Here is a 25,887-nt window from a genome sequence, read left to right on the forward strand (position 1 = left end):
TTTGCGGTACGCGGGCCTCTCACTGTTGTGGCCTCTCCCATTGCGGAGCACAGGCTCCGGACGCGCAGGCTCAGCGGCCATGGCTCACGGGCCCAGCCGCTCCACGGCATGTGGGATCTTCCCGGACCGGGGCACGAACCCGTGTCCCCTGCATCGGCAGGCGGACTCTCAACCACTGCGCCACCAGGGAAGCCCCTGTGTGTGGTTTTTATTTGATTGTTATTTTGTTTGCATAACTGTACTTCTGAGTCTTGTGGTAAACCCTGCTTGAGGTAAGCAGAGTTTTCTGAAAAGTTTCCTGTGTCTAGTTATACCATGATTTCCACAGTAAGGAATTCTCATAATGAAATAAGCATATCAACCCATTCACATTCTCCCATGCTCATTAGTGAGACTGACTGACAGCCACAGTTTCTGCCATCAGCATTTCTTTTCAAGGCTCTTCTGATAAATTGATAATGAGCCTATTAGTCACTGAGGGAAATTAGAGTGAGGGAAAAAGGCCACTGGGACATTTGCTTCTGCTGCTGCTGGACTCAAAATTCCATGATGCTGCCAAAATTGAAGTCTTTTAAATGTCCATGGTCTTAGTAAGAACTAAAATCCCACAGGAACATCTGAGTGGCTGACTCTAGGTAATGTGACCTGCAAGGGTTTAGGGAAAGGTAATTATCTGATCTCATTTGTTTTCCACCTTCTTTTTTTTTTTTTATTGAAGTATAGTTGATTTACAATGTTGTGTTGCTTTCTGCTGTACAGCAAAGTGACTCAGTTACACAGATACATATAGCCTCTCTATTTTAGATTCTTTTCCCATATAGGTCATTACAGAGTATTGAGTAGAGTTCCCTGTGCTGTACAGTAGGTCTTTATTAGTTATATATTCTATATTTAGTAGTGTGTATATGTCAAACCCAATCTCCCAATTTATCGCCCCCCCTTCCCCCTGGTAACCGTAAGTTTGTTTTCCAAGATAGTAAATAATTCCTCTTCAAATTACAGAACATGTTCAGACCCTAAGAGCCAAAATATGACAGATATCCACTTTACTTACTTTCCAGCCTTTAGTATATCTGAGAAGTTTGACACCAGTCTGATTTTATCACTCTGTTTACAATGTATTGGTTTAGTCTGTATGCTGTGGAGTTTTTCCCCCTCATAATAGTAATTTGAAATTTCAGCCAGGATGTGTCTAGATGAAGTTCTCCCTTCATTGACCTTGCTTGATTTGCTCACTCAGGACAATTTCTTTTTCCTCCCTAGTGCACTTTTCTTCAATTGTATCTTTGACTATTTCTTTAGTTTCAGTTGTCTTTGCTGTGTACCTATATATGTTATATACCTATAAACCTTAAAGTTCCATTCTTTGTTTTTATTTCTACTTAAAAAATCATATTATTCGACTCTTAGTCCTTTGCCTCAATATTCTGAAAGAACTTCTCAAGTTTATGCAGCACATCCCTGATTTTATTTTATGTAGTACAAATTCTGTTCTTCAGTATCTCTGATTCAGACTGCATTATAATATTGCATTTTTAACATCAAATTCCTTTTTATTTCTTCCATCACACTTGCTATTGTCCTTTCATCTTAGCCAGTTCTTCCTTTATATATATATACTCCCACTTAAAGAAGGATAGGTCTTTCTGAAAGACTGGTGACACTAAACACTTTTTTTTTCCAGTCTTTAGAATAAACTACTACTTTCAGAGCATCAATTTCTTCTAAGTCTTTCCCCTCCCTTGTTTTGTTCCCCAGTATTTTTTTCTTAGGTCCTATGCTTTATTTTTTCCTGTTCTGCTGCATCTGTTTTGACAGTCTTCTGTTTATTAATCCTCAAATGATGTGGCATCTCTCCAGACTCAGTGTCAGTCAACAAAGTGTTTGAATGGACCTAACTTCATTCTCTGTCTACTTTTGTTCTAGCTGAACCCTCTTTGCAGCTCTGTGGCTAAGAGTCTGATGTGCATAGCTCCTTGCCTGATTCTCACCCATGATGCCCTTCTGGCTGAGATGGGATGCTCCCCTCTGCTACCATTTGTCTCTAAAATCCCTTCTGACATACCCATCAATGTTTCTCTTGCTTCCAAATATTTTCACTTGGTGAGAAACATATCTCAGGTTCCAATTTTTTACATGGTGCCAGGTTGCCTGTCCACTTCTTGTCCTACTGTTTTCCTAACTAGATGGTTATAGCTATTGATAGGTTTAAGGAGATAGCATGCTGGCTCCCTAAAGAGTAACATTCTCTTTCTGAAGCAAACTATGAAATGAAGGAACAGAGATACATCCTCCCTGCTTTCATGTAAACATAAGAAAAGATGGACTACTGATTGAAATTTTCATTCCATTGAACTTAAAATGTAAGTGAAGACTATATACTTATTTATACAAATAAGAATCTTTATATATAACCTATAGAATTCCTCCCCAAATTTTTGCCACTGTATATTGCAACTGGTTTTTAGTATTCTTCAGTTTTGTCTTTTTGAGGTCTTTACAGATATTCTACTGTTATTGAGAAGAGGTTGCAGTAGCTAGACATATACTATTTTTAACCAGAAAATCCTTGCTAACTACTACCAAAATTTGTAAAATCTGGATGCTTAACTTTTAAAAGTATTCCAGGACTTCCCTGGTGGCACAGTGGTTAAGAATCTGCCTGGCAATGCAGGCGACACAAGTTCGATTCCTGGTCCAGGAAGATCCCACATACCCCAGAACGACTAAGCCCATGCACCAGGACTACTGAGCCTGTGCTCTAGAGCCTGTGTGCCACAGCTACGGAAGCCCTCACGCCTAGAGCCCATGCTCCACAACAAGAGAAGCCACCGCAGGGAAAAGCCCGTGCACTGCAACGAAGAGTAGCCCCCGCTCGCCGCAACTAGAGAAAGCCCGCGTACAGCAACGAAGACCCAATGCAGCCAAAAATAAATAAATAAATATTTTTAAAAAGTATTCCAGATAGAAACAGTTTCCAAACAGATCTGTGGAGGCAGAATAGCATAAACGAGGTTATAAATTAAGCTACTGATTCCCCTGTAAGCAAGAAAAATATTCCTAAAGTGCATATTCAATCCAAGTAACTACTGTATCTTTTAAGCTTTCTTGAACTATTTTTTATTTTTGCTTTTTAAAACATTTAACTGCATAAAAATGAAATTAATATACAATTTATGATTCAATGTCAATAGTTAGCAAATATATTCGCAGGAATTATAATCCTAGGTACAGCAGTTTATTTCATCAAATATCCACTGCTTTTCAATAATGTATAACCATAAGAGAATCAGATGGCTACAGTTAACTAGAGTCTCTTATTTTTTATTAAACAGTGCCATCAATTCTAGAACATATTTTTGTTAGATTTTTAAAACATATTTTTCATCAAAATTGTTCCCTCAAACTCAAGACCAACTAGACAGGCCATAAAATAATGCCTCTCAACAGATTTACACCACTAGAGATTATACAGGCTAGCCAGTAATCATGTAATGACATGTGTTTTTTGTATTTATATTTTGTACATTATGTAACATCTTACCTCAGAACTTAAATCATTAGATAATAATGAATCTATTTTACCAGAAAGAAGAGAGTTTAGGGTTTCCTTTAAAAGTATGCATTGCTATATCATAGGATTCATACTTTGGAATAGATTCAAATGCTGTTTTGGAAAATGTTGTCCCTGAAACCACCTGAGAGGTCTGTTATAAATGCAGATCCCCAGGCCTATACCAGGCCTGTGAAATCGGAATCTCTGGGTGTGGGGTTAGAATTTCTGCTTTTTCAAAAGTTCCTTGGATAATTCTTTATTCATGAAAGTTTGAGAATCACTGCTCAAATTGACTAAACAATACTAAAGGATTAAAAGTTAATCTGGGGAAACAAGGAAGGCTCTGATTTTATTTTACAATCCCATTCTAAGGGACTCCAGGGAAAGAACCAAGGTCACATTTCAGAAATCTATGAGCATTTATCCTATCTGAAACAATCAGTTTGGTAAAAATACTTCCAAAACTCTAGTAACTCAAGTTACTACTTGTATTGACTCAAATGATCTAGGTAGTTTACCACGTAGAAATGCAGTGAATCATTTACAAAAGTAATGTTCCCCCAGAGGTTTCAGCGGATCAACTAACAAAAGACACACAGCCATACAGTCGGATTGCAGAATATATCTCAACTACCAGCGACAAAACCAGAATCAGATGTCAACCATTTTATTAAATCTCATGGCAGTTTCCCTTTTTTGCCATTAATAACATTCCAAGAGCTAGCCTCCAAAACTCAGTGGTCACTCTCTTAGATCACCATGTTAAAAAACCATCTGACAGTGTTACTTGAGGCATGTTAATAAAGTCGTTGCTAGTAGCACAACCAAGGAGCCAGACCCGATTCCAAAGCAATCAGTCTCCCACATCAAGGATTTGAAATGAAATATGCTAAGGCAGCAACCAAACCTTTCAGCTAAACTGTGTAAAACTGCCAAGAGTAAGCTGCTCATTACATTAAGACTCTAGAGACATTTAGAAGCCAATTATGATTCTACTGAAAGAGATACTTAGGAATAGTTTCTGATCTTCATTTGATGGTAGCGATTAGACCACATTGTTAATGTACTTGTTTTCAGCTATCTGAAACTATCATTTAGTCTATGTAGACAATTCAAGTTTGGCTTACCATTAGCTTACTTTCAGTAAGGTGTGTGTGTGTGTGTGTGTGTGTGTGTGTGTGTGTGTGTGTGTGTGTGTGTGTGTGTGTGTGTGTGTGTGTGTGTGTGTGTGTGTGTGTGTGTGTGTGTGTGTGTGTGTGTGTGTGTGTGTGTGTGTAACATAAATAAGGTAAAAACAGCTCTGCTAAAGTTTCAATAAAATTTCACCTAGATGAGAAACATCTTAAAACTTAATTAAACCATAAAAGTAAATTAAATATGCAAATAATGCACTCAAATTGGGAAAAAAGTTTTTTTATCAATTATTAACAATTAGGTTTTTTTTAAGTTCACAGGATAAATGAGAGAATTTAAAACCATTAAATCATCCAGAGACAATTTCTATTTCTATTTGCTTAAAATAAAGGTCTTCAACTACTAGGATTAGCTGTGTTTGTTTTAAAGTCGCCTATTTGTTAGTGATGTTTTAGTTTCCAGTTTAGTCAGCTTCAGACCCTCAAGGTCCACAAGCATTCTATCTTTCAAAACTGTAATTGTTTGCGTAGATACCCTCAGACAGACAACTTAAGGGAATAGAGATCAAAGAAGGAAGACAGAAAGATGCCACAATTCAGAAGTTACCATAAGCACAGTACCTTGCACCGTGAGGAAAACCGATGCAGCCGATGATCCTCCTTCATTGGAAACCACACAGTGATATTCTCCGGCATCGCTGAATTTCACACTCCTCAGCTCCAGGGAAAGGTTGGCCAAGATCCTCATTCCTGCTGGATCTGCCAGCCTGACATCTCTGTCATTCCTCCGCCAGGTTAGATTGTAATCCACTGCACTGATGACAAGACAGGTCAAAAGTGTTCTTTCTCCAGGAGTGACTGTAACATTGTTAGGCACTTGGATGACTGGCGGGGGCTCTGTGTGAAATGAAAAGATTCAAATGGAAAGATCCAGAAGTCATTTTGCTCACTCATAGAGGTGGTTTAAAAATTTAATGAGCAGGCTTCCCTGGTGGCACAGTGGTTGAGAGTCTGCCTGCCGATGCAGGGGACATGGGTTCGTGCCCCGGTCCGGGAAGATCCCACATGCCGCGGGGCGGCTGGGCCCGTGAGCCATGGCCGCTGAGCCTGCGCGTCCGGAGCCTGTGCTCCGCAACGGGAGAGGCCACAACAGTGAGAGGCCCGCGTACCACAAAAAAAAAAAAAGAAAAGAAAATTTTATGAGCATGTGTTGAATATCTAGTAGGAAAGATGCAGTACGACGGAACGTATTCATTAATACCTATGTCTGTCACCCCAAGAAAATTATCATCTAGTTGAAAACTGCTTTCAGTAGGAGTGCATGTTTACATACCAAAGTACACTCAAGTCCAAATCGATAAATTATAGATATGAGGATCAAAGAGGCATGGCAAAATGATATGACTAGACTGATTCAGGATTGCAGAATGAGTCAAGTTTTGATTTGAATTTTGAAGAAAGTAGCATTTATGGATTTTTAAAATTTAAAACCATTTACTTAGTGTTTTAAAGGAAATAGCGCATGAAGTATGGTAGATATGGAAAAGATACAATGGTATCAGCTTTAAGGGGATTATAATCTCATTAAGACACAGCACAACATTAGAGTAAGATGAATTTCTCCCAGTGAAAATGAGGAATGCTTGATTTAGGAAAGTCAAGTTAACAGTAAGGCACAGACTTTAAAAAAAATTATACACAGAGGACCACGTACACAAAAGGCATTGAGTAATGCATGCGCATTTCAGATGCGGTCAAAAGGCACTTACTAATTAAATATTTAACTACATTTCTAGAGAAAATCCCATATTGCTCTAGTTAGGTTTGAGAATACTGTAAATGCAAATGCCCCTGTAAAGCTCACTTTGCCCAAATGCTTTAAAATAACCTGCCATAGCAAGCCATTTTTGAGCAATCATATAGCAATAAAAACTAGCTGGAAACCCATGTGTCTGTTTCAGTTTAAATGTGAAAGAGTATCAGATATTCAAGATCCAACTTTATACTTTGTTATTCAAAACTATATATACGTGCAGATGAATAACATAAGCCTATAATAAAACCTGGAAGTAATACGCCAAAACCATAGTGGTCATCTCTGAGAGAGAGAAGTGTGTATATTTTTCATATTTTCCTTTATATTTACCTTTGTTTTCCAAACATTTTTAGAAGAGTATATGTTATTCTAAATCATTTTAAAAATCCTTAATTTTTACAATTCTGCTATGTTTTTAAAATCTCTTATGAAAATAGCTAATGAATCAATTGGAAAGAGTACATGAGAAAGTTAGGAAGGTCTGACTGAAGTCTGGTTAGGTTTGACAGACAAAATACAGGATGGTTTGCTAAATTTGAATTTTAGATAAACATCAAATAACATTTTAGTATAAGTATGACTCATGAAATATTTGAGACACATTTAACTGGGCATCTTATGTTTTTATTTGCTGAGTCTGGCAAACATAGGCTGCCTAGCTTTATCCCTAACTAGCTGTATGACCTTAGATAAGCCAATTTATTCACAATGTTTGCTTCCCAATTTGAAAAATGAGATGATTAAATTAGGTAATCTGAAAGACCCCTTCTAGCACTAAGGCTCTGTGATGCTAACATACAAGATGGTAGGGACCATCAAAGACCCGGAGGCGAGTATTTGTGAACACGTGTTGACACTCTATCAAAATCTTTTTGAAGACCACAAAACATTTTGTGTGGGTTTCTTTTTTTGTTCTTTTTAAACAAACTTCTTCAACTAGACTAGGGATTTTTAGAAAATGTAAAATCCCATATTATGGGCATACAGGGGATGCTGGGTGCACACCTAGATCCTTCTCAAGGACCTAGGCACTCATTTCCCTAGCTGCTCTGCTTGTTGGCTACTGAGCTCATGGCCAAGGGAGCTAACATGCTCGGGTTAGACTCCCTTTCCAGTGCAGCCCACTTCCAGGGACCACTTAATGAAGGAAAAAGACACAGCTCTCTTGCCTCAATTCAGGGTCACCCCAGCTCCAGAACTCCCTGTAGGATCAGGTGAGGCCCCTGTTGTGATTACATCACAGTTTAACTTCTTCCACTCCCTTACAGGTGCTCTTCCCTAGAGAACTCAGCAATAACCCTCTTGCGTGCAAAATCTGCCTCAGTCTATTTCCTCTTCAAATATAAATTCAAATATGTAAAATGCCAACTTTCTGCTAATATCCAGGAGGAGAGGAGATTTTAAATATGACATACAATACCATCACTGCACAAATATCTACAGATAATAGTATGTGCACTGAAATATTTATGCATACATCAATAAATTTGGTGGTGATGGAGGAGATGATGGAGAATTACAGCAGTTTGCAAAAGAGGCCAAGATAACAAATTACCGGAAACAGCCTGGTCCCGGGAGGATGAGGGGCAGTCATTCCTAAGTGAAAGAATGGCTGAGGCTAGGATTAGGGGACCAGAGATGAAACCTCAAAACTGAGAAAGAATGATAAGCATAGGCCCTGTGACATTAGGTAAAGATCACTGGACTGAGAGTCAGGAGGCCAAGAATCTACTTCTCACTACCTATCCATCTGATCAGAAATGGGGCACCTGCCTGCTCTGGGCTTCAGTTTCTTTAGCTATAAAATGATGAGGTGGTATAATATTATTTCCAAGTCTTACCCTGTTCTAAAAGAGTATCCTGAAATTAAAATTTAAGATTGCCTGTCACTGACATGTCCTTGACAAGTTTTCTCTTTTCAATTTTACTTAAAGCCAAAATTTTGGTATTGTGTGTATGTGTGCATTGGGGGTGGGGGACATTATGCTAAAAAATAAATTCAGTAGAGAAAATTAATATAAGGTAAAGTACAAAATATCATTTGTAAAGAATTTTTTCCTGCTTCTGTAGTTCTGTTCATTGGTTTCTATATGTTTATATGCAATAAAAGAGGTAACATTCTTCTTACACCCATTTTGCATTTAAAACCAATATATCAATAACCAATATCTCCAATGAACCAAAAATCCTTAAAAATGTTGTCTAGAAGGAAATGCCAGAAAAAAAATGAAGTAACATATTGCTAGAACTTTAACTTTTCTTGAAACTGTTCTTGAGTGCTATTTGACTTTATAAATGTTCATCCACAGTGATACAAAAACATCACCATTCCATCATGCCATGCTTTCCCAACACTCCTGTCCAAAATATAAGATCTAATTATCCTGTGAATTCACATCTGATTCTGGTGTGCTGGTTAGTAGTGACAGTAGGGTGGCTGAGCCAGGACCTGGGTGGAGGTTTGAGTCTGGAAGATTAAACAAAAGTTAGCCCAGAAAGAAATGTCCACTCTTTCAAGTCCAAAGGGGCACTTGCTTGCTACTTCTGCTGTTACAGTCATTGCCATACAATCCATGCTTCTGCCCTGCTTTCATAATTAACCAGTGGGACACAATTCCTGAAAAGTGGCTTTGGTACAGTACAACTTCCTAGCAATACCATGGCTTGGCTGGCACAGATTAATACTAGAAGGGCACGTGTAGAGTGTATATTTGGAAGTTACTGACACCCCAGGGCCAAATTCTTAGCAGTCAGTTCAGGAGTTCTTTCTGGCACTTTCCAGTTATTTATGCAAGATGTCTGAATCAACTCACTCAAACCTCTTTCCCTGTTGTCCTTCCCTTAATTAATATTGCTGGGGAAAAAACCCCTCAAGTGCTCAAGTGTTTGTTTCCCCAGAAGCTGAGGAATGTTGACAAGATTCCAATGCTTTTCATAATTACTGGAGATGAAAAAATGAATAGTTTATGATGCATGTCAACTTGCTAAATTGTTTCAGAAGATGAACTTTATTTTTCTAAGAATAAGAGAAAATGAATAATTTACTGCAAGAAGAACAGGCTTGCATGCCTCTGTTTTAAAGTTCAGCTTGGACTTAATGATAACAAATGTGAATCCTAGGCTTCTAAACAGCCCTACAGTTAAAAAGCTACTTTTGTCTTAAATTTTCCAAAGAAAATGCACATCAATACTAAATTGACAATTCAGACATTGTTATAAACTCAACAGGCATATTTAGGTCAGAACAGGCTTACTATTAAACACACAGCAACCCTAGGCTACGAGGCAGGTAGAAAATAACTGAGTTAAAACAAAGTTTCCAATAAATTCTAAATATATGCTGAGTAAGTGACTTAAGTCCTGATCAATGATAATATATGGTAGTCTGTTTGGTTTCTAATTGATAATGGTAGTCTTTTTGGTTTCTAATCTGGGAGATTAGAGGAAAAAATGAATTTTTTTCACTAAAATATATTCTACCTTGTAAAGTAATCTGAGCCTTGCCCATTTATTCACAGGAAACACACTATTTAAATGTAACTTAATTAGCATGACTTCTGTCCTTCTTAATACCAATATTGTAGCCACTGAGGTCCTATGTTTTTTGAATGTGATACTTTCCTTATTGTCTTCAACTTAGATGTCAGAATCCATTCACAAAAGCACTCTGCTCATTATAAATATGGGAGAGGGAGGAAAGTTGAACATTGCTATAATCAGAATGGATCTCTCCCTTTTCTGATATTTTATTTTTTCAAAGGAAAATACTATATGGAGATCAAAAAATATTTATTAAGTCCCTATAATAATAATAATGATAATAACAACAACAACAATAATATAAACAGCTAATGTCTATTAGGTGTTTCTATGTGCCAGACTCTCTTCTAAGTGCTTAACATACACTGTCTCATTTAATCCTCACAGTTTCTCCATGAGATAGAGACTGCTACTCTTATTGTCATCATTTTATAGTTAGGGGATCCAAGGCACTGAGTTCTTAAGTAATTGTCCCAAGGCAGGTCACACAGCTAATATGCAGTGAAGCCTGGATTAACAAACATCCCATTTCCATAGCTACATTAATACTTAGGCAACTGCAAAGCAATTAGGGATAATTACCTGACACGTCAAAGAACGTCTGTGCCCGTCCAGTTCCTGCACTACTGACGGCAATGCACTCATAGGAGCCTTCATCAGACAAAGTGACCTGTTCAATATCCCAGGTCACACTGGCCGATTCTCTGGGGTAAGAAAATAGAAGCATGTTTAGTTACTACAAAAACAAGACCAAATGGAAAACAGTGATTCCACTATTTGTTTTATGCATTCAAAAGAACAGCTTAAAAAAAGTTCTTTATAGCTTAAAATTATACAGAGTTCTTTTATCATAATTATCATAATTTTATTGATAAAATTATGCAGAGTTCTTCACAGCTTAAAATTATACACCTTTTGTATTTTAATTAGAAAGTTAAGCTTTGCTACTCTGAGCAAAAAAACATAACAAAGACAGTAAGTTTTGTTTTGTTTTGTTTTTTCTATTGATCTTTGTAGGCTCTAACAAAAGAATTCGCTTCCAAATGTAAGAAAAACTTGAAAGAGGCAGAGGATAGAAGAGTGAAACTTTTTTACTGAGAAAATATCAGGGAGACATCTTTAATCTTCCTTCAAAACTCATTTAATTCAAACTAATGATCATTTTACCACTTTTTTTCCCCACATTTTCACATTCATATGTCTTTCTTTTTTTCTTTTATGAACAGGCCTGTAACTTTGCTGTTGAGAACTATAGCCTGTGCTTGTGTCTAGTTAGGGTCACTGGAAATTTGACATCCTCTGGCTATGTCAAAGCTGGCACAGAAACACTCTTTAAATCCTCTCTCCTTCCCCTCTCATTTCCAGGTTTTGGTCATGTTCAGTGGGGTTCTAGCCAAAGCAACTCAACCAGTAATTTACAAGTGTGAAGGTAGAAAACAGACTTTTTGTTCCCAAAAGATAAATTCTCTTTAACTTTCTTATATATAAACTCTACATAAGGCTATATACCTTAACTGGTTCAATCTATGTATATAATGAGTAAAGAAAAAGATTATCAGTTTTATAGTCAAAATTGCCATTTAGGTAAAATAAATCCCTTTGCTATATTACATATTCATTCATTTAATAAATATCTATATTTTGTTCTCTAACACTCTTCAAATTGTTTCTCATTTTTTTGGAAATGTCTTAGTAATAGCTATTTAATCCTTATTTAAAACATTCCAATAATCTATAAAACAAGCATTATATTGTTTTAAAATATGATTGCAATGTCATAAATATTTTCATAATTTTTTCTTATAATCATCCATAGCTATTTATAAACTTTTTAAACATTCAAGATACAGATGAGATGAAAAGCCCATTGCAGTCAAGACACCTTCCACTGAAGCTGAAAGTGGTACAAGATATGATACCTCACATTAATAACTCCAGATCTCTCCCCATCCGAATGAACCACACCCATCACCAAACCACTATGAAGAATTCACTGAGCTCTTAATAATGTACATTTACCACTAACCTAGAGTTTGTAAGAGAAAGTCAAGACACAGGTTCCTGTCATTAGGAAAGCGAGAAAATAAGCAAGGTGATCCTTCCATATATTTTAGTAACTGAGAATATTCACTTAATACTGTTTCCTTTCACTTGCGTCTGCATTAGGTGTCAGTGGTCCTTACTGTCACGTTCAGAAGAAAACGGAGTATGACTTATTCTATGCTGCATTGATCACCTAATATGTATCTTGAATGCTTAAGAGCAGTAGGCTAAGCCGAAATTTACAAATGCCATTGTCCAGGAGGTACTGGTAAGTTCCAGGAAGGTAGGAGTTTGAAATACACACATCTTTCATGTCTTCTGCAGTGCCTACTTCAAAGCCAAGCATATTTTAGGATTCATCAAAAACTCAGACATGCAGAAATTTTAGAACAGAAAATGACAATTCTTCTAGTCTTAAGGCCCTTTATTTAAAAATAAGAAAGTTGAGGAAGAAGAATAAGTAATTTATTCAAAGGCACAAAACTACTGTATGAGTGCTTAGAGAATATTCTTACAGTTATACTTGTTCCTCTCTTATTTATGAAATATTACATGAAAACAATTCTCTTTTTCATGTACCCTTATCAGTTAGCATTATGATTATATGGCCACGATAAAAAGTTTTGAAGGGATGACCCTTGGAGCAGGGGAAGGAACATGTCAGATAGAAATGTGTCTTGTTACTGATGGAAACTAATTCTCTCCTACATCTCCTAGAGACCATAGTGACTCACATAACAAAGATCCAGTCATGCAGCTGGAGTTATTAGGAAATCTAGGGCAGAGATGTGCAAGTGAATTGGGATTAGAGTATCAATCCATCATCACCCATGCCCAATTTTGTCTTTAGTCTCTTACATCCAAAGAGCTTAACAAATGTCAGCAAGGCATGTCACATCTCTGGGCCACAGAGCTGGAAAAATGAAAGAAAGAATCCTTGTGGTTTACCTCAGAGGAATTGTGTGGAATTAATAAATTAATGCTTATAAAGAATCTCAAGTGTCTTTGAAAATTGTTACTATTTAAACACGAAGCAGAATAGTTTGATTTCATCATTCAGTTATGTAACTTCATCATCTGATATCTTGGTCAGTTATGTTGCTGGTTATTAAATATGCAGCTAAGGAAATCATCAAGATGTATGTTAAGCAAGTAGCAGGAAATAATACAGTCCAATCTTTAAACAATGGAAAATTTTCTCAAGTTATAATGAACATTCTTGCCATAGCTTCTGCTTAAAATGACCCCATAAGGAGATTATATAAGCTAAGACTGTCAAATATTTAACATGTTACACAAGTTATTTATGTGAATATTGAATTACCAGTGTAAAAGCTTTGTAAAATAATTCTTAGAGTTTTTCCCCCAAATGTAGTTTCATAGTAAGTTTAAAAAAAAAGTTTGACAGAAATCATCCTCTAGTTTTCAAGGCCTACTTAATTTGTATCATTAGATTCCTTAAACTTGTCTAGAAAATTCACCCATCTTCACAACGGAAGTTGGTGCCCTCTAGCCCACTTCCCTTCACTGTTGGCTGCGGTAGTGACCACACACGCTTCTGCTCCATCTGGCCCACACCCCCAGCACACACCTCATTTCTACCCTTCTCCTCCTGGCTCCCTGGGCTCCAGCTACACTGGCTTCCTTCCCGTCTTTCTTTCCCACGTGCCTGGTGGACTCTGGCCTTAGTGCATTTGCATTGCCTGTTCCTGGTGTGTGAATGCTCTTCCCTGGATATCTGTGTGACCTGGACATCTCACCATGTTCAAGTCCTTGCTCTGAATTTTAAAGTTGCAACTTGGCCAAAACCACATGTACTCCACCAACCAGTAGTACTTGCCCCAATTAACCTGCTCTACTTTTTGCCACAACACTTTAAATCAGATTCAGAAACATGTTTATGCTCAAGCCACTAAAGCTTAAGTTTCATTTGCAAGGACTCTTGCAAAGTTCAGTACCTAACTTTGTATTCATAATTTTGTATTCTTTGCCTTATCCAGGGACCCTTAAACTGTGTAAAATTCAGATTCTATAAAACCTGAATCAACTCTTAAATGTATTCTAGCATTTATTATATTATCATATTATATTTATCAGGTTTCTGTCTTCCTCCTTTACAATATAAGCTCCACAAAGGTTCAGAATTGTGTCTGTTTTGCTCACTGCTACATTCCAAGACTATGAAGCAAATAAATAAGAATGTCTAATGAAAAAAGTACATTAAAATAAGTATCTATTTGTATTTAGATATTTAGTGCTATAAATTATTACTAATGGAAACATTTACACACTTTAAGTACTGGTCTACTCCAAGTGTAACTCCATTTCTGGCAAAGCTCAAGGTAAGGGGCAAAAGACTCTCAACAGAGCAGTGAATTTGGCCTGGCTGCAGGTAGTATCCCGGGGTTTTCTCAGGCATTGTAACTTTGGGAGCATCTGGGAAAAAAAGAACATGGGCAAGAAGGTCACAATGATATTTGGTACTTCCTGTTAATCCATTCAAAAGCTTCATACTTAAATTATTCCAGTAAATTCTCTGCATTCCAGTTAACCTAAATCACGAAAAATCACTTTATCTTTCTTTGTTCAAAGGTTATTTATTTCTGGATTATCTCCATGGACCCTTTACTAAGGTACTCATTGAATCTAAGACTCCACTGACCTTAAGACATAACACTTTTTGTACCACCAAGATAGAAAACAAAGCTACCAGATAAGTTACAATACATCATCAATTGTAGAACATAGTTCAACTTCAAAAATGTAAAACTATGAAAAGAACACACATATCCTAGAATTGAATTCATAGGGTAACTGTTTCCAAAAAGGAATGAAAAAATTGATTTTTAAGAATCCAATAGTTTTTTTAAGCATTCAATTCAGGGGCTAACACAACTAACTTTGAATACTGCATATGAGGAAATACTGAGGTTGGTTCTATTATTTCCTTTCTACAGCTATTAACCAACAGCTACAGAGTGGTTCCTGAATTTCCCAAATCATAACCTTATGTATAAATGATAAACTGTTATCCCTCCACCCAAAAGTACAATATTAGAAACAATCTTTCTGTATCCTTGTCAGTCCATGGTTCAAGTTACATACAGTTCTAAAGTTTTGATCAGAATCCAGTCATCAGCCTTGAGAAATAATAGCAAATATATAAGTAACTAGCTTACTTATTAACTAACTAACCAAAAAAGGCAAAATCATCACCAGTTATTTGCAGGGAACTACTGTTCAAAGTAGAAAGGTTTCTGACAATTGTATATAAACATTTAGCCAAATGAGATTGCTAATCAAATATTAAACACATATGCCAGGGGGAGTAAGAGCACGAGAACTTGCCAGTTCAAATTCTCACATTGATTGAAGTAATCAAAATTCTCAGATCTACAATCAGTGAGACTTAACATGAAACTTTGAATGTGCTATTTTATGGTTAGGAAAACTTGTGTTACCTAAGTGTAAATGCTCTTCTACATGGTGATCCAGTAATAATGTGAGGATATTATTTTTGAATTCAGAGTCCATTCTTCTTATTTTTCTTTTTTTTTGGCCACACCACGCAGCTTGAGGGATCTTAGTTCCTTGACCGGGGATCGAACCAGGGGCCCCCGGCAGTGAAAGCCCAGAATCCTAACCACTGGACTGCCAGGGAATTCCCTAGAGTCCATTCTTTACTCATAGGACCATATCAGCCCCTTAAACTATCAATACTCCAGTGTTGAATAAAGTGATATCTTACCTGGGACGATACTAGAGAAGGAAACACTTGATACTCTCTGGAAGAGATAATCATCCTTATCATAGCCTGTTACTTTGAGAAAGAAAGCTTCATTTGGTGGTGTAAAGTCAGAAATATTCCATATGCCATAAGGTTTTCTATCTGGATAATATTTAATAGGAATTGTCTTAAGAGAGCTGCCTGAGATACTCAGAAGTTCAAGACGATCTACTCTAGCTGGGATGGAAATTCCAGAAGTATTCAGCAGCACATAGGTAGGTATTCCTACAAGAGAAAGGATCTGTCATAATTTGCAAGAAACATGCACCTGAGGTTATCTATCAAATAAGTTTTGTATTATAATAACAGGTAACAAGGACATACATATGAGTACTACAGACTGTGCCATAAATTGTGGCCCAGTTGTAGAATCTTCTCTACATAAAAGACAGTTTATTCATGACCAGAGAAACTTAGGAAACCCTAAGTAATTATTTTCATGGTATTTAATCATGTTTATATGTAGAAAGAATAGAATTATGAATATTGTGTTATATGATATTTGTTACATGAATACTTTTAAAGATTCATTATTCTGTATCCTTCCAGTAACTGAAGCAATAAAAATAAAAGAACTATCAGAAAAAAGAAATTTAAAGTCACAGTAGGATTGAGCCTCCTTTTTAACTATAAATCTTCTTGTATGAATAAAACAAGAGGAAGAAGCACCTTTCAAATCAACAATAATTTCACCTTGGAACATATAATGCTACATGGTATCTTTAATGTTTTAACTACACACACACACACACACACACACACACACACACACACACGCAGCATTTTCACCTTAACAACAGGCAAGTAAGATGCTAGTAAGGAAAAAGTCTCAAGATCTAGGTCATCAGTTTTCAAAGTTTAGTAAGTGTAGGAATCAATGAGGTGCTTGTTAAAGTGCGTATTCCTGGGCCCTACCTTCTGTGATTCTCATTCAGGAGATCTGGGGTGGGCCCCAGGAATCTTAATTTTTGATAAGCTCCCTGAGTGATTTCAATATCACTGGCCTTGGGACCACACTTTGAGAAACAGTTACTAGGTCAAGAGTGCAATCATATTTAAAATAAAGATGCTATGTTTCCCAATTTTATTGAATACCACAAAATTATAAAACCAGACAGTCTGAGAACTATTTTGCACTTCAGTATCTACTATGCCAACTGAAGTAATGCAAACATACAAACCTTGCACCGGTCTGCTGACTGTGTTTTTGAAGTCCAGGGTGGGCTTTCCGGAAAAACCAGCTCGAAAATCAATAGTACTGAGGCCGGTGATGCGAACAGAGTGCCTTCCACTGCTAGACGTCTGAAAAATGTTTAATGACAAACTCTATCAGCAGTTGATCCAGGATGCAGGTCACACTAGACACTAACCAGTATGGGAAACTGCAGAGTGTTTAACTAGGATTGATGTCGAATCACTGAGGTTTTGATCTGGGTGTTTTGAACTTAACTGTGATTCTGTAACTTCAATGCAAGTTTTGTAATACATATCCCAGGGGACTAAAGTACAGCTGAGTTTTATATTGCATGCCCAGTGGTAAAAGATCGAGGGGTGTAGAATGGACTTGGTTCACATGGTGAATGTTCAGGAAATATTTGTAAAATGAACAAATGACTAAATCTTCTCCTCTAAACACCATCCAGGTTCTATTATGGAAAATATTTCCCTTCTCTTTGCCTCTGGGAAGAGACAGCCAGGATAAGCACAAGAGCCGATCATTCTCCAACTTTTAGCCAAACGGCATCCTCAGCTCAGCAGTGTCCAGCCAAGGCACTCAGTGCTCAAGATACAAATATGAGTAAAAAGAAGATCCTGACCCTGTAAGGGTCTATGGCCGGTGAGACGGTCAGATGGAGAAAGCGAAATCTTCAAGAGGATGCAGTAAATGCAGTGATAGAATTACAGAAAAGGCACATAGAAATATGTATATAAAAGCATAGACTAGCCTGTAGTTCAGTTAACACCTCCTAAGGGAGATGAACAAGATATTGAATAGCTAAGCACTGAAGTTACCCATATGTGCATAAATAATAAATAATGATAATTTGGATTAGGGTCACAGGATAAACACTAACATTTACTGGGCACTTCCTCTGTGCCCAGACTCTTTGAATACATTGGCTTATTTAAACCTTATTACAACCGTATAAGGTAGATATTGTCATTATCCCCACTGCACAGATAAGGAGGTTGAGGCACTGAGGCACCAAAGCTATTCAACAGCTTGCCCAAGTTCACAAGGTTTCCTAACTTTCCTAACTTGCAGAGGTGGGGTTTTAATCCAAAAGTCAGGCTCTGGGCTCTTCTCCACCATGCTACATTGTCTCCCAAAGGCAAGGTAAGTCAGAGTTAGCCTCTACATCAATATCTCTCCAAATATGATTTAAGAACCACCTATATCTACACCTACACAAAATCACTTCGGTTGTTTGTAAAAATATGGACTCTGAGCTCCAGCCAAGAATTACTGAATCAGAATCTCTAGTCAGTGGAGTTTAGGAACATGCATTTCAAAAACCATCTAAAGGCTTATGAACAAGAGTTCACCATTATTTTACTACATTGATCGCTGAGATTTTGTCTCAAAATAAGATGATTACATGATAGCAGCATTTAGGTAGAAGGAGAATATAGGAGTAAGAGAAAGCATCTACATGATAACACCAGTATGCCAACATGGCTCTCCATCTCAACACTGAGAAACACATATTTAGTTATCATAGCATGACAGAAGGTGCTAGAAAGATAGATATATATATATGATTTTAATATGGTGAACAGCTAGATTAAGCCACAGCACGGTTAAAGATAAGCCAGCTCCAAGGCTCGGCAAACCACACAGTTTTCCCTAAATCATTATGACTCCTTATTTGGCAGTGAAGACAGAAAGGATGAGGAGATATGTCCCTGTTGCTACCAATCATCCTCCTCATTGAGCAGAACTTGCAGGAACTCAGAGGAAAGGAAAATGAAGGTGAGGGAAAAGACAAAAACCGCGTCTTCATGAAAACAGTGCTGTATTCTTAGTATAAGTGATGCTGCTTATGACAATCGCTCATTTTCATAGGGGTAACAAAGGATTGTAAGTGTAAGTGTAGGAGTCTCAGTACCACCACTTATTGCATTATTTCTAAAGGAAAATGTGTTCTGAATTTCACATAACAGACAAGAAAAAAAAAACTACAATCATAAACCAATTTTAAGGTGAGGATTTCCTACAAGGCTATAAAAAACCTTGCTAAGTCTAATTTCAACTGCTTTAGATAATGTAGAGCTATAGTGAAGACATTATTGTCTACTGGTTTCTTGTAAAAGAGAAATGAAATGGTCAATATTATGAGTTGATTTAGATTTATTCACTGACATCATCTATTGCTGTTAGTTGTCTTGTTGCTCAGAAAGTCCCTTATGATAAAACAGCTCTTGAGGCTACCAAGGGTAAATATAACATGCAATCCGCCTAATGACTGCTGTCAGGTGCTAATCATCTGTGCACAAATCAACTGATAACGTGTCCATTTAAAAAATGTTGCTTAATAGCTAAGTGAGAAACTTAAAAATTACCTAAGTGTTTGAAAATGTGCTATCCTGTTGCTAAATAATACATTAAAAATAAAGCTGAGTTGATGAAGAGGGAGTCCTTTACAATCTCTATAAAATTATTGGAAAATAAATAAATTTTGATCCAAATAACATAGCAAAAAAGTAGGTGGAGATAAGGACATAGTTTTACTATTCTCTGAGAAATGCTAAGAATAGGAAGCATAATTAGTTAAGAAAATCTTAATTTATTTATATATTATACTGTAAACAGTAGGAATGCCTGCACAGAATTTAAAAGGGTTTGTAAGTAAAAGATATTTCCAAGCAAAGCAGTTTTTACACACAATGACATCCAACTCTGGGTTAATCAGAGTAATGGGAGCAAGGGACATCACAAATAAACCAAAATTATAGTTTAAAAATATAATATGCAAATAAAAATTTTAAGCTAACTTATTTAAAAATGACCTCTAATACTCATGCCTGCATTTATCATTCTTGAATCATTCTCTTAAAAGAATTACAATAGTACTTGGACATTATTTTAGGAACACAATATATCACATTAAATTTCTTCAAGAGAAAGTGCCAATAATTTATTATTTTAATCTGTTTTCTTCAAGTAAGCTATTATTTTAGTCTGTTTCTTAGCTGAGTTCCCTTTTTTCAAGTATTATTGACATAGGAACAAAAAGATTTTATGTATAATGATGGTTAAACAAACCAGTAAATGGAAAAAGGAGAAAAGTACCAACATATACAAAATGCATTCTATACAGCAGGCAAATCTTTTATGTAAATTATCATGTTTAATCCTCACAAAAGTCTCTGTGAGATAATACTATAATTATCTTCATTTCACAGATCAGAAGGGTAAAGTGACTTGCTCAAAGTCACAGATAAACAGTGGGTAGCAGACCTGGGATGTAAACTCAGTGAGGCTCCAGAGACTGACCTCTACTGCTACCCCATGCATTTCTCATGATCATCTCAGTGAACTGGATTATGCTGGTTTCAGGCTAAAAGCTGAAATATACCCAACTGCTCTACATAATAGAAGAGTAATATGGAATTTCTGAGTCTATCCACAGGAGAGAAGCAGCAACAAAATGGGGAGAAAGAAGGATGCGGGGCAAGGAGAGAGCAAAAGGACACAACTCACTTCAAGAAGTGTCCCCAAATCTATAGGCAAATCTACTAAACTCACAAAAGATTCTTGTTAGTGGATTTCCTACGACGTTTTTGAAGGGATGAGCTTTACCCTCCATCGAAGTACAAAAGATTGGAATCAACACACAAATAATCAGGAGGCAAGGAGACCAAAAGAAAGTAAGTCTTCAGGAAACTCCAGAAGCATTGGGAGAAGGCTTTGGATTCTCACATGTTATGGACAGAGTGGCGTTGGAGGAGAAATAAATGATAAGAAGGTCTTGGAGGGGTGAAGAAAATTCAGCTAATTCCGTAACGAAGTTAAACAGAGGGGAAGTCCAGCTGTGTATTTCTTATTCCTCTCTTCCCTTCTGAATTATTTAGCCATCTTAGCACCATTTTCTATATATATAATTAAATTAGTAAGACAAAAATTACTGATTTAATGTTTTTCTATTTGCTCTTTATATCATGTAGATTTAAACTGTGGGTTATAATAAAATTAGACTTTGGCTCCAAAAAGCATCTCTCCACCACAGAATATCTAGAAGTATCACTCTGGCACAGAGCCATCCTCACCTCATGCTTTCTGTAGTTAAGAAGAGGGAAATCTTATGCTTGGAGCATAATGGTTCCAAACATAACAGGAAATTTTCTAGGCACTAGACACTGAACTGGGTTTGTATTGGCTTGAAATTCTGAGAGTTGTATTTTAAAGAGTATATTTATTCATACAATTTATAAAGGTTCATGATGAGCTACACTACTATCCGGAGTTAGAATGTCATGTTGATCAAGTTGCAGAAGAATCTGAATCAGGAATACAGAGGCTGCTGTCGTATGAGCAGGCCTGAGGCAAAGATGAGGTTAGACTAGATACCTACGGGCATTCTATAATTGTAAATAGGTAGCCATGATCCACAAAGCAGTAAGAGGAAAGAAGGAGCAGAGTGGACCAGAGTGTAGGCTTCTGAATTGGAGTGAGTCTATGAGGAATGAAAAAGCAGGACAGGCTCAAGTACCATGAAGCAAGCACCATGGAGAGCTCCAGGGAAAATTAGTTGCTCCTCTGATACCTTCCTGGTCAGTTCTATTGCAGATGGATCTACTTTTAGTTTAAGGATAAAGGCTTATTAAATATTGAAAGCCCTCTCTACATTGAAAGCCCCTGAAGTCAATAATTATATCATATATATCACCTATAAAATCTTACTCAATAGGCACTTAATACATGTAGGTTTAATAAATGATACTAAAGTCATCCAAATGCTTAATGCTGGCACTTTTCCTTAGATTCCCCTAGGACCAACTAATGCCAGAGTCATCAAGAATTCATTGAATTTTTCTAGACACATTAAGCTAAGTGTGTTCACACGTTATCTCAAAAAATCCTGTTACATCCAAAAATGATTTTATAGCACCATAAAGAAACTGGGGCTCAAAGAAATGATTACTTGCTTAGGTTTAGACAGGAAGTTAAATGGCAGTTACTTCAAGCTCAATACTCTTTCTAGGTCTATGCACAGCATTTTAGGATAACATAATCTCTGAATTGATTTGGACGCTATGGCATTGAAAACAATAATACCACCCAACTATTCATTTGCCATTCTAAATTTCTAAATACACTCTCATTTAGGAGGGGTCAGGTTAGTGGAGTGTTGGTAAAATTCTTTCTGAAAAGAGAAAGCCCTAATTTGGGGTATTTGCCAACTTCTGTGATGTCAATACTACCACAGTGGCTGACTTCAAGCTCTCAACAGGATGTCACTGAACACAGAGCTGGGAAGAGAAAGTACATAACTGACTCTACACGAGCCATTTATGAGCCAGCTCCAGCAGACCATTAGGCCATGACAATAGTCCTGGCCAATGGGTTATAAAGGAAGTAAAGCGTGTCTGTCACTCACAAAAAATTCTCATCAGAGAAGTGACACAATCCCTTCCTTTTTTCTATTCAATGCACATTGTCTAGTCTCTTCCCCACTAAGAGAAGCCACATGTTCAAAATATGATGGTGCCTCCATCAGCTTGGGTTCCTGAGTGACCATGTGAAGTAGAACACCTGTCAGCCTTCACAGGACATGTGACATTAGTGAGGAATGAACTTCCTTGTATTAAGCCGGGGGAATTCCTCCTGGTACTAAATGTGAGGCGTGCCCTGTTATAAACTGAATTAAAGTGTGATTGATAGAGCTGGCTTTAACTTCTCTCTCCTAAGGAGTTTCAATGTTTTATAAAATAATAAATAAGCCAAGTAAAAAATAAAACCTTTATATGTATCTGAACTGATAGAAAATATAGATACAATTTACACACATTCAGGAGAATAAGAATAACGGATTTAACTAATTTTACCATTCATGTGTCAGAAACCATTTAAACATTTTACCAACATCTAAATTAATCATGACAATATTAAGTAGGTATTATTTTCCCCCATTTTTCTCAGACTTGGAGAGGTTTAGGTAATTTCTTCAAGGTCAAAAAGATACTAAGTAGTGTATCTTGAATTAAGATAGACATCCATCTCTTTTTAAAGTTTTTACTCTTATATGACATACTGCTCTTTACAAATTAAAGAATATTATGGTTTTAATCAAATATTTATGGAGAATCTACTGTGGGCTAGGCATTGTGCTAGCCATAAAGATATAATAAAGCCAGCTAGATTTAAATACTATCATTTTATTAGGTATTATATGTTTAAAGAAATGTGATACAAGGAGAGAAATGTACCCAAAACAAAGAGTAAATTCTGTATATGTTCACACACACACACACACACCTCTACACATTTATACAAAAACACAAGAGTACAGATATGTCTTTAAAGGAAACATTCCATTTGGTTGACAATCTGATATTGGCAGACCAAAATAACTGGGAAACATTTCAGGAAAAAAATCTACTATACAGCATTCCATTGACCCTAAGCATTGAATTAATGCCATATCTAATCCATTTAAATAACCCACCTGGGGTAGTCTGAAGGCTTATTCAAAAGAGGCACCAGGTGAGAATAATTGGAGGCCAGCAATAATATTCTACTTGTGCAGTCCTTTGTAGACTTGAGGCTTATTTAATTATGATTCCTTAGCAAGTTTGTGTCACTTGAGTATGATTTCTAAAATATCCTTATCCTATAGAAAATGCATTAGTAGGCTCTGGCAACCAAAATAACTATCTACAAACAGAATATTTCTACTAGTCTCAGAATCTCAATATAATCATGTGGTTGGGTACATTCCCTTCTCTCCTTAGGAGATTATATAAGGACACTTTATCCAAATTTACTTAATGGAAACACCCCAGGGCATGTGCTAAATTACATGATCACATTGATAATCCTAGACTAATAGAAAGCCTGTACCACCTAAACCTAATGGGCGCTGACAGTTATTTAATGTCTTTGCAGGAAGTTTCCCTTAAAGAGCAGAGCACACAGTTTGACCTGAGAGTTTCCGTGGTTATGTTCAAATACTCTATATACAGATACAGCTGCCCGAATGGAAACTTTATATTTTTTCTCAGAAATTAGATTCAGGATTTGTAGCTTCCCTACAAATGAAAATTTAGGGGCATAAAACAATCTCCTTTTTCATTTTTAATAATACTTGCAGTTCATTTCAGTGACTTCTTTTTGGCATGTTTTCCCCTGCATCACAGGCTACCTAAAACATCCAAGTCATTTATATGAACTGTACTGATGAGTTGATTCATTGTCTATGTTTAGTGAAAATGTCCTAATAAATCACAGAAAGGAAATTACCAGGGTTTCAGAGGAGAGCCACAAAAGAAAAGAAATCGCCACTCTCATAGCATTTCAAATCATGGACATAATAAAGTGTTCTGTGTCAGTATATCAACTGTGGGTGAACTAAACCAATGCTTCTGCCTGCTTCCCTGGGTATCATCAGAATAAGTGTATTAATTTTTATTCATGAATATTTATACGGTTCTTTCCCAGGCACTATGGCATATATTGGTGAAAAAGTCTGGTCTATAGCAAAATTGGAGGACAAAATCTGTACAGAAATAAATATAACATAAAGGGGAAAAATAATGCAAAAGGGAGGTGCAGAAAAACTGCAATAGAAAGCCAGAGGGAAAAGAGACTGTTCTGGATGAAAAAAGTCAGAAAAATCTTGATGAAAGTGTTGCCATTTGAGCTGAGCATTAGTGGGTAGTTATCAATCAGACATAAAGTAAGAAGAGAAGAGCATTCTAGAAAGAAGCAACAGCTTGAGACAGAGCATGGACCATGAGAATGTGGTAAGAGAGAGGGTGAGAGACACTGCAAAAGCATATTAGATTAGAGTGGAAAGGCACGTGATAGAAGATAACCAGAAAGATTGGTTGAGGCTCAATTAGGTGGTCCTTTAATACCAAGCTAAGGTCAATTAAGAGATAGGCTGTGCTCCATACTTGAGATTAAAACTGTTATGTGAAACATTCAAAAAACCATTATTAATTCCATTGATAGAGCAGACACTTGCCAGATAGCAGAGTGCACAGGAGACGGCACCAGGGATGTGCTATCTTATCTCAGACATTTCTCCGCTTGAGAAAGCACACGTGTAAAACGTTATCATTCATTAGCCATCCAAAAGGGAGATCCAAAGTCAACAGCCATATTTATGTCAGTAGATTCAGCTCAATTTCCTTTGCACCAACCCAATACATTATTTTGTCATTTCGTTTCGGAGCAAAATAAGTTTATTATCTTTACTTGCGTTGTAATGCTTATCCTTTGTTTAGTTACCACGAATTGTACTCTAGAAATTGTGTAACATCAGGACCAGAAGCTTTTTTGGTGATGACTATAAATTTAAGGTAATATGATAATAGATATTGTGTCTTTTTATTGTTTTCTTAATTATAGACCGAGCTTAGAAACTTGTCTACAATGTTCCCACCATCTTACCCTCTCTCTCCTCACTCACAGACTAATCCTCAGTGCTTCTCTGTTCTAATTATCAATGAAGATGTACTCAGTGCCCATTAAGTATCATGGAACATGGCCAAAAGCAGATGCTCAGTACATGTTTACTGAATGGATGACTGAATGAGTAGGTGTGTTAGGCACATGGAAAAACATCAGACATGTAAAATAGTCCTCTTCTAGGCAAGAGTTTTACTAAAGGAAATACCACTGCTAGCAATCCAAATCACCTGCAAAATGGATTCAAATACTTCACAATAAGTTGCTAATAATACGGAAGAGTGGCATCACTTGTACATATTTCAAAATCAATGATAAACAACTTAATGTCACTATTCAGAGAGCAAGAATGAATGACCTTAGTGAACTTGCTAG

The 25,887-nt window shown here is 36.7% G+C and overlaps 1 protein-coding gene across 1 annotated transcript in view; it reads right to left on the reverse strand.

The window, feature by feature from the left end:
• Positions 1-25,887, reverse strand: part of HMCN1 (hemicentin 1) — a gene marked incomplete at its 3' end in the record, with an annotated part of 531,222 nt that overhangs the window by 312,262 nt on the left and 193,073 nt on the right. The window contains exons 7-11 of the mRNA XM_079726768.1: positions 17,057-17,177; positions 15,837-16,100; positions 14,380-14,524; positions 10,628-10,749; positions 5,311-5,586 (exon numbers count right to left, since the gene is read on the reverse strand). Coding sequence (XP_079582894.1) covers positions 5,311-5,586; positions 10,628-10,749; positions 14,380-14,524; positions 15,837-16,100; positions 17,057-17,177 — 928 coding nt within the window. The remainder of the gene's footprint in view (positions 1-5,310; positions 5,587-10,627; positions 10,750-14,379; positions 14,525-15,836; positions 16,101-17,056; positions 17,178-25,887) is intronic.

Source organism: Hyperoodon ampullatus (genome assembly GCF_949752795.1).
Source record: "Hyperoodon ampullatus genome assembly, chromosome: 2".
Taxonomy (NCBI): Eukaryota; Metazoa; Chordata; class Mammalia; order Artiodactyla; family Ziphiidae; genus Hyperoodon; species Hyperoodon ampullatus.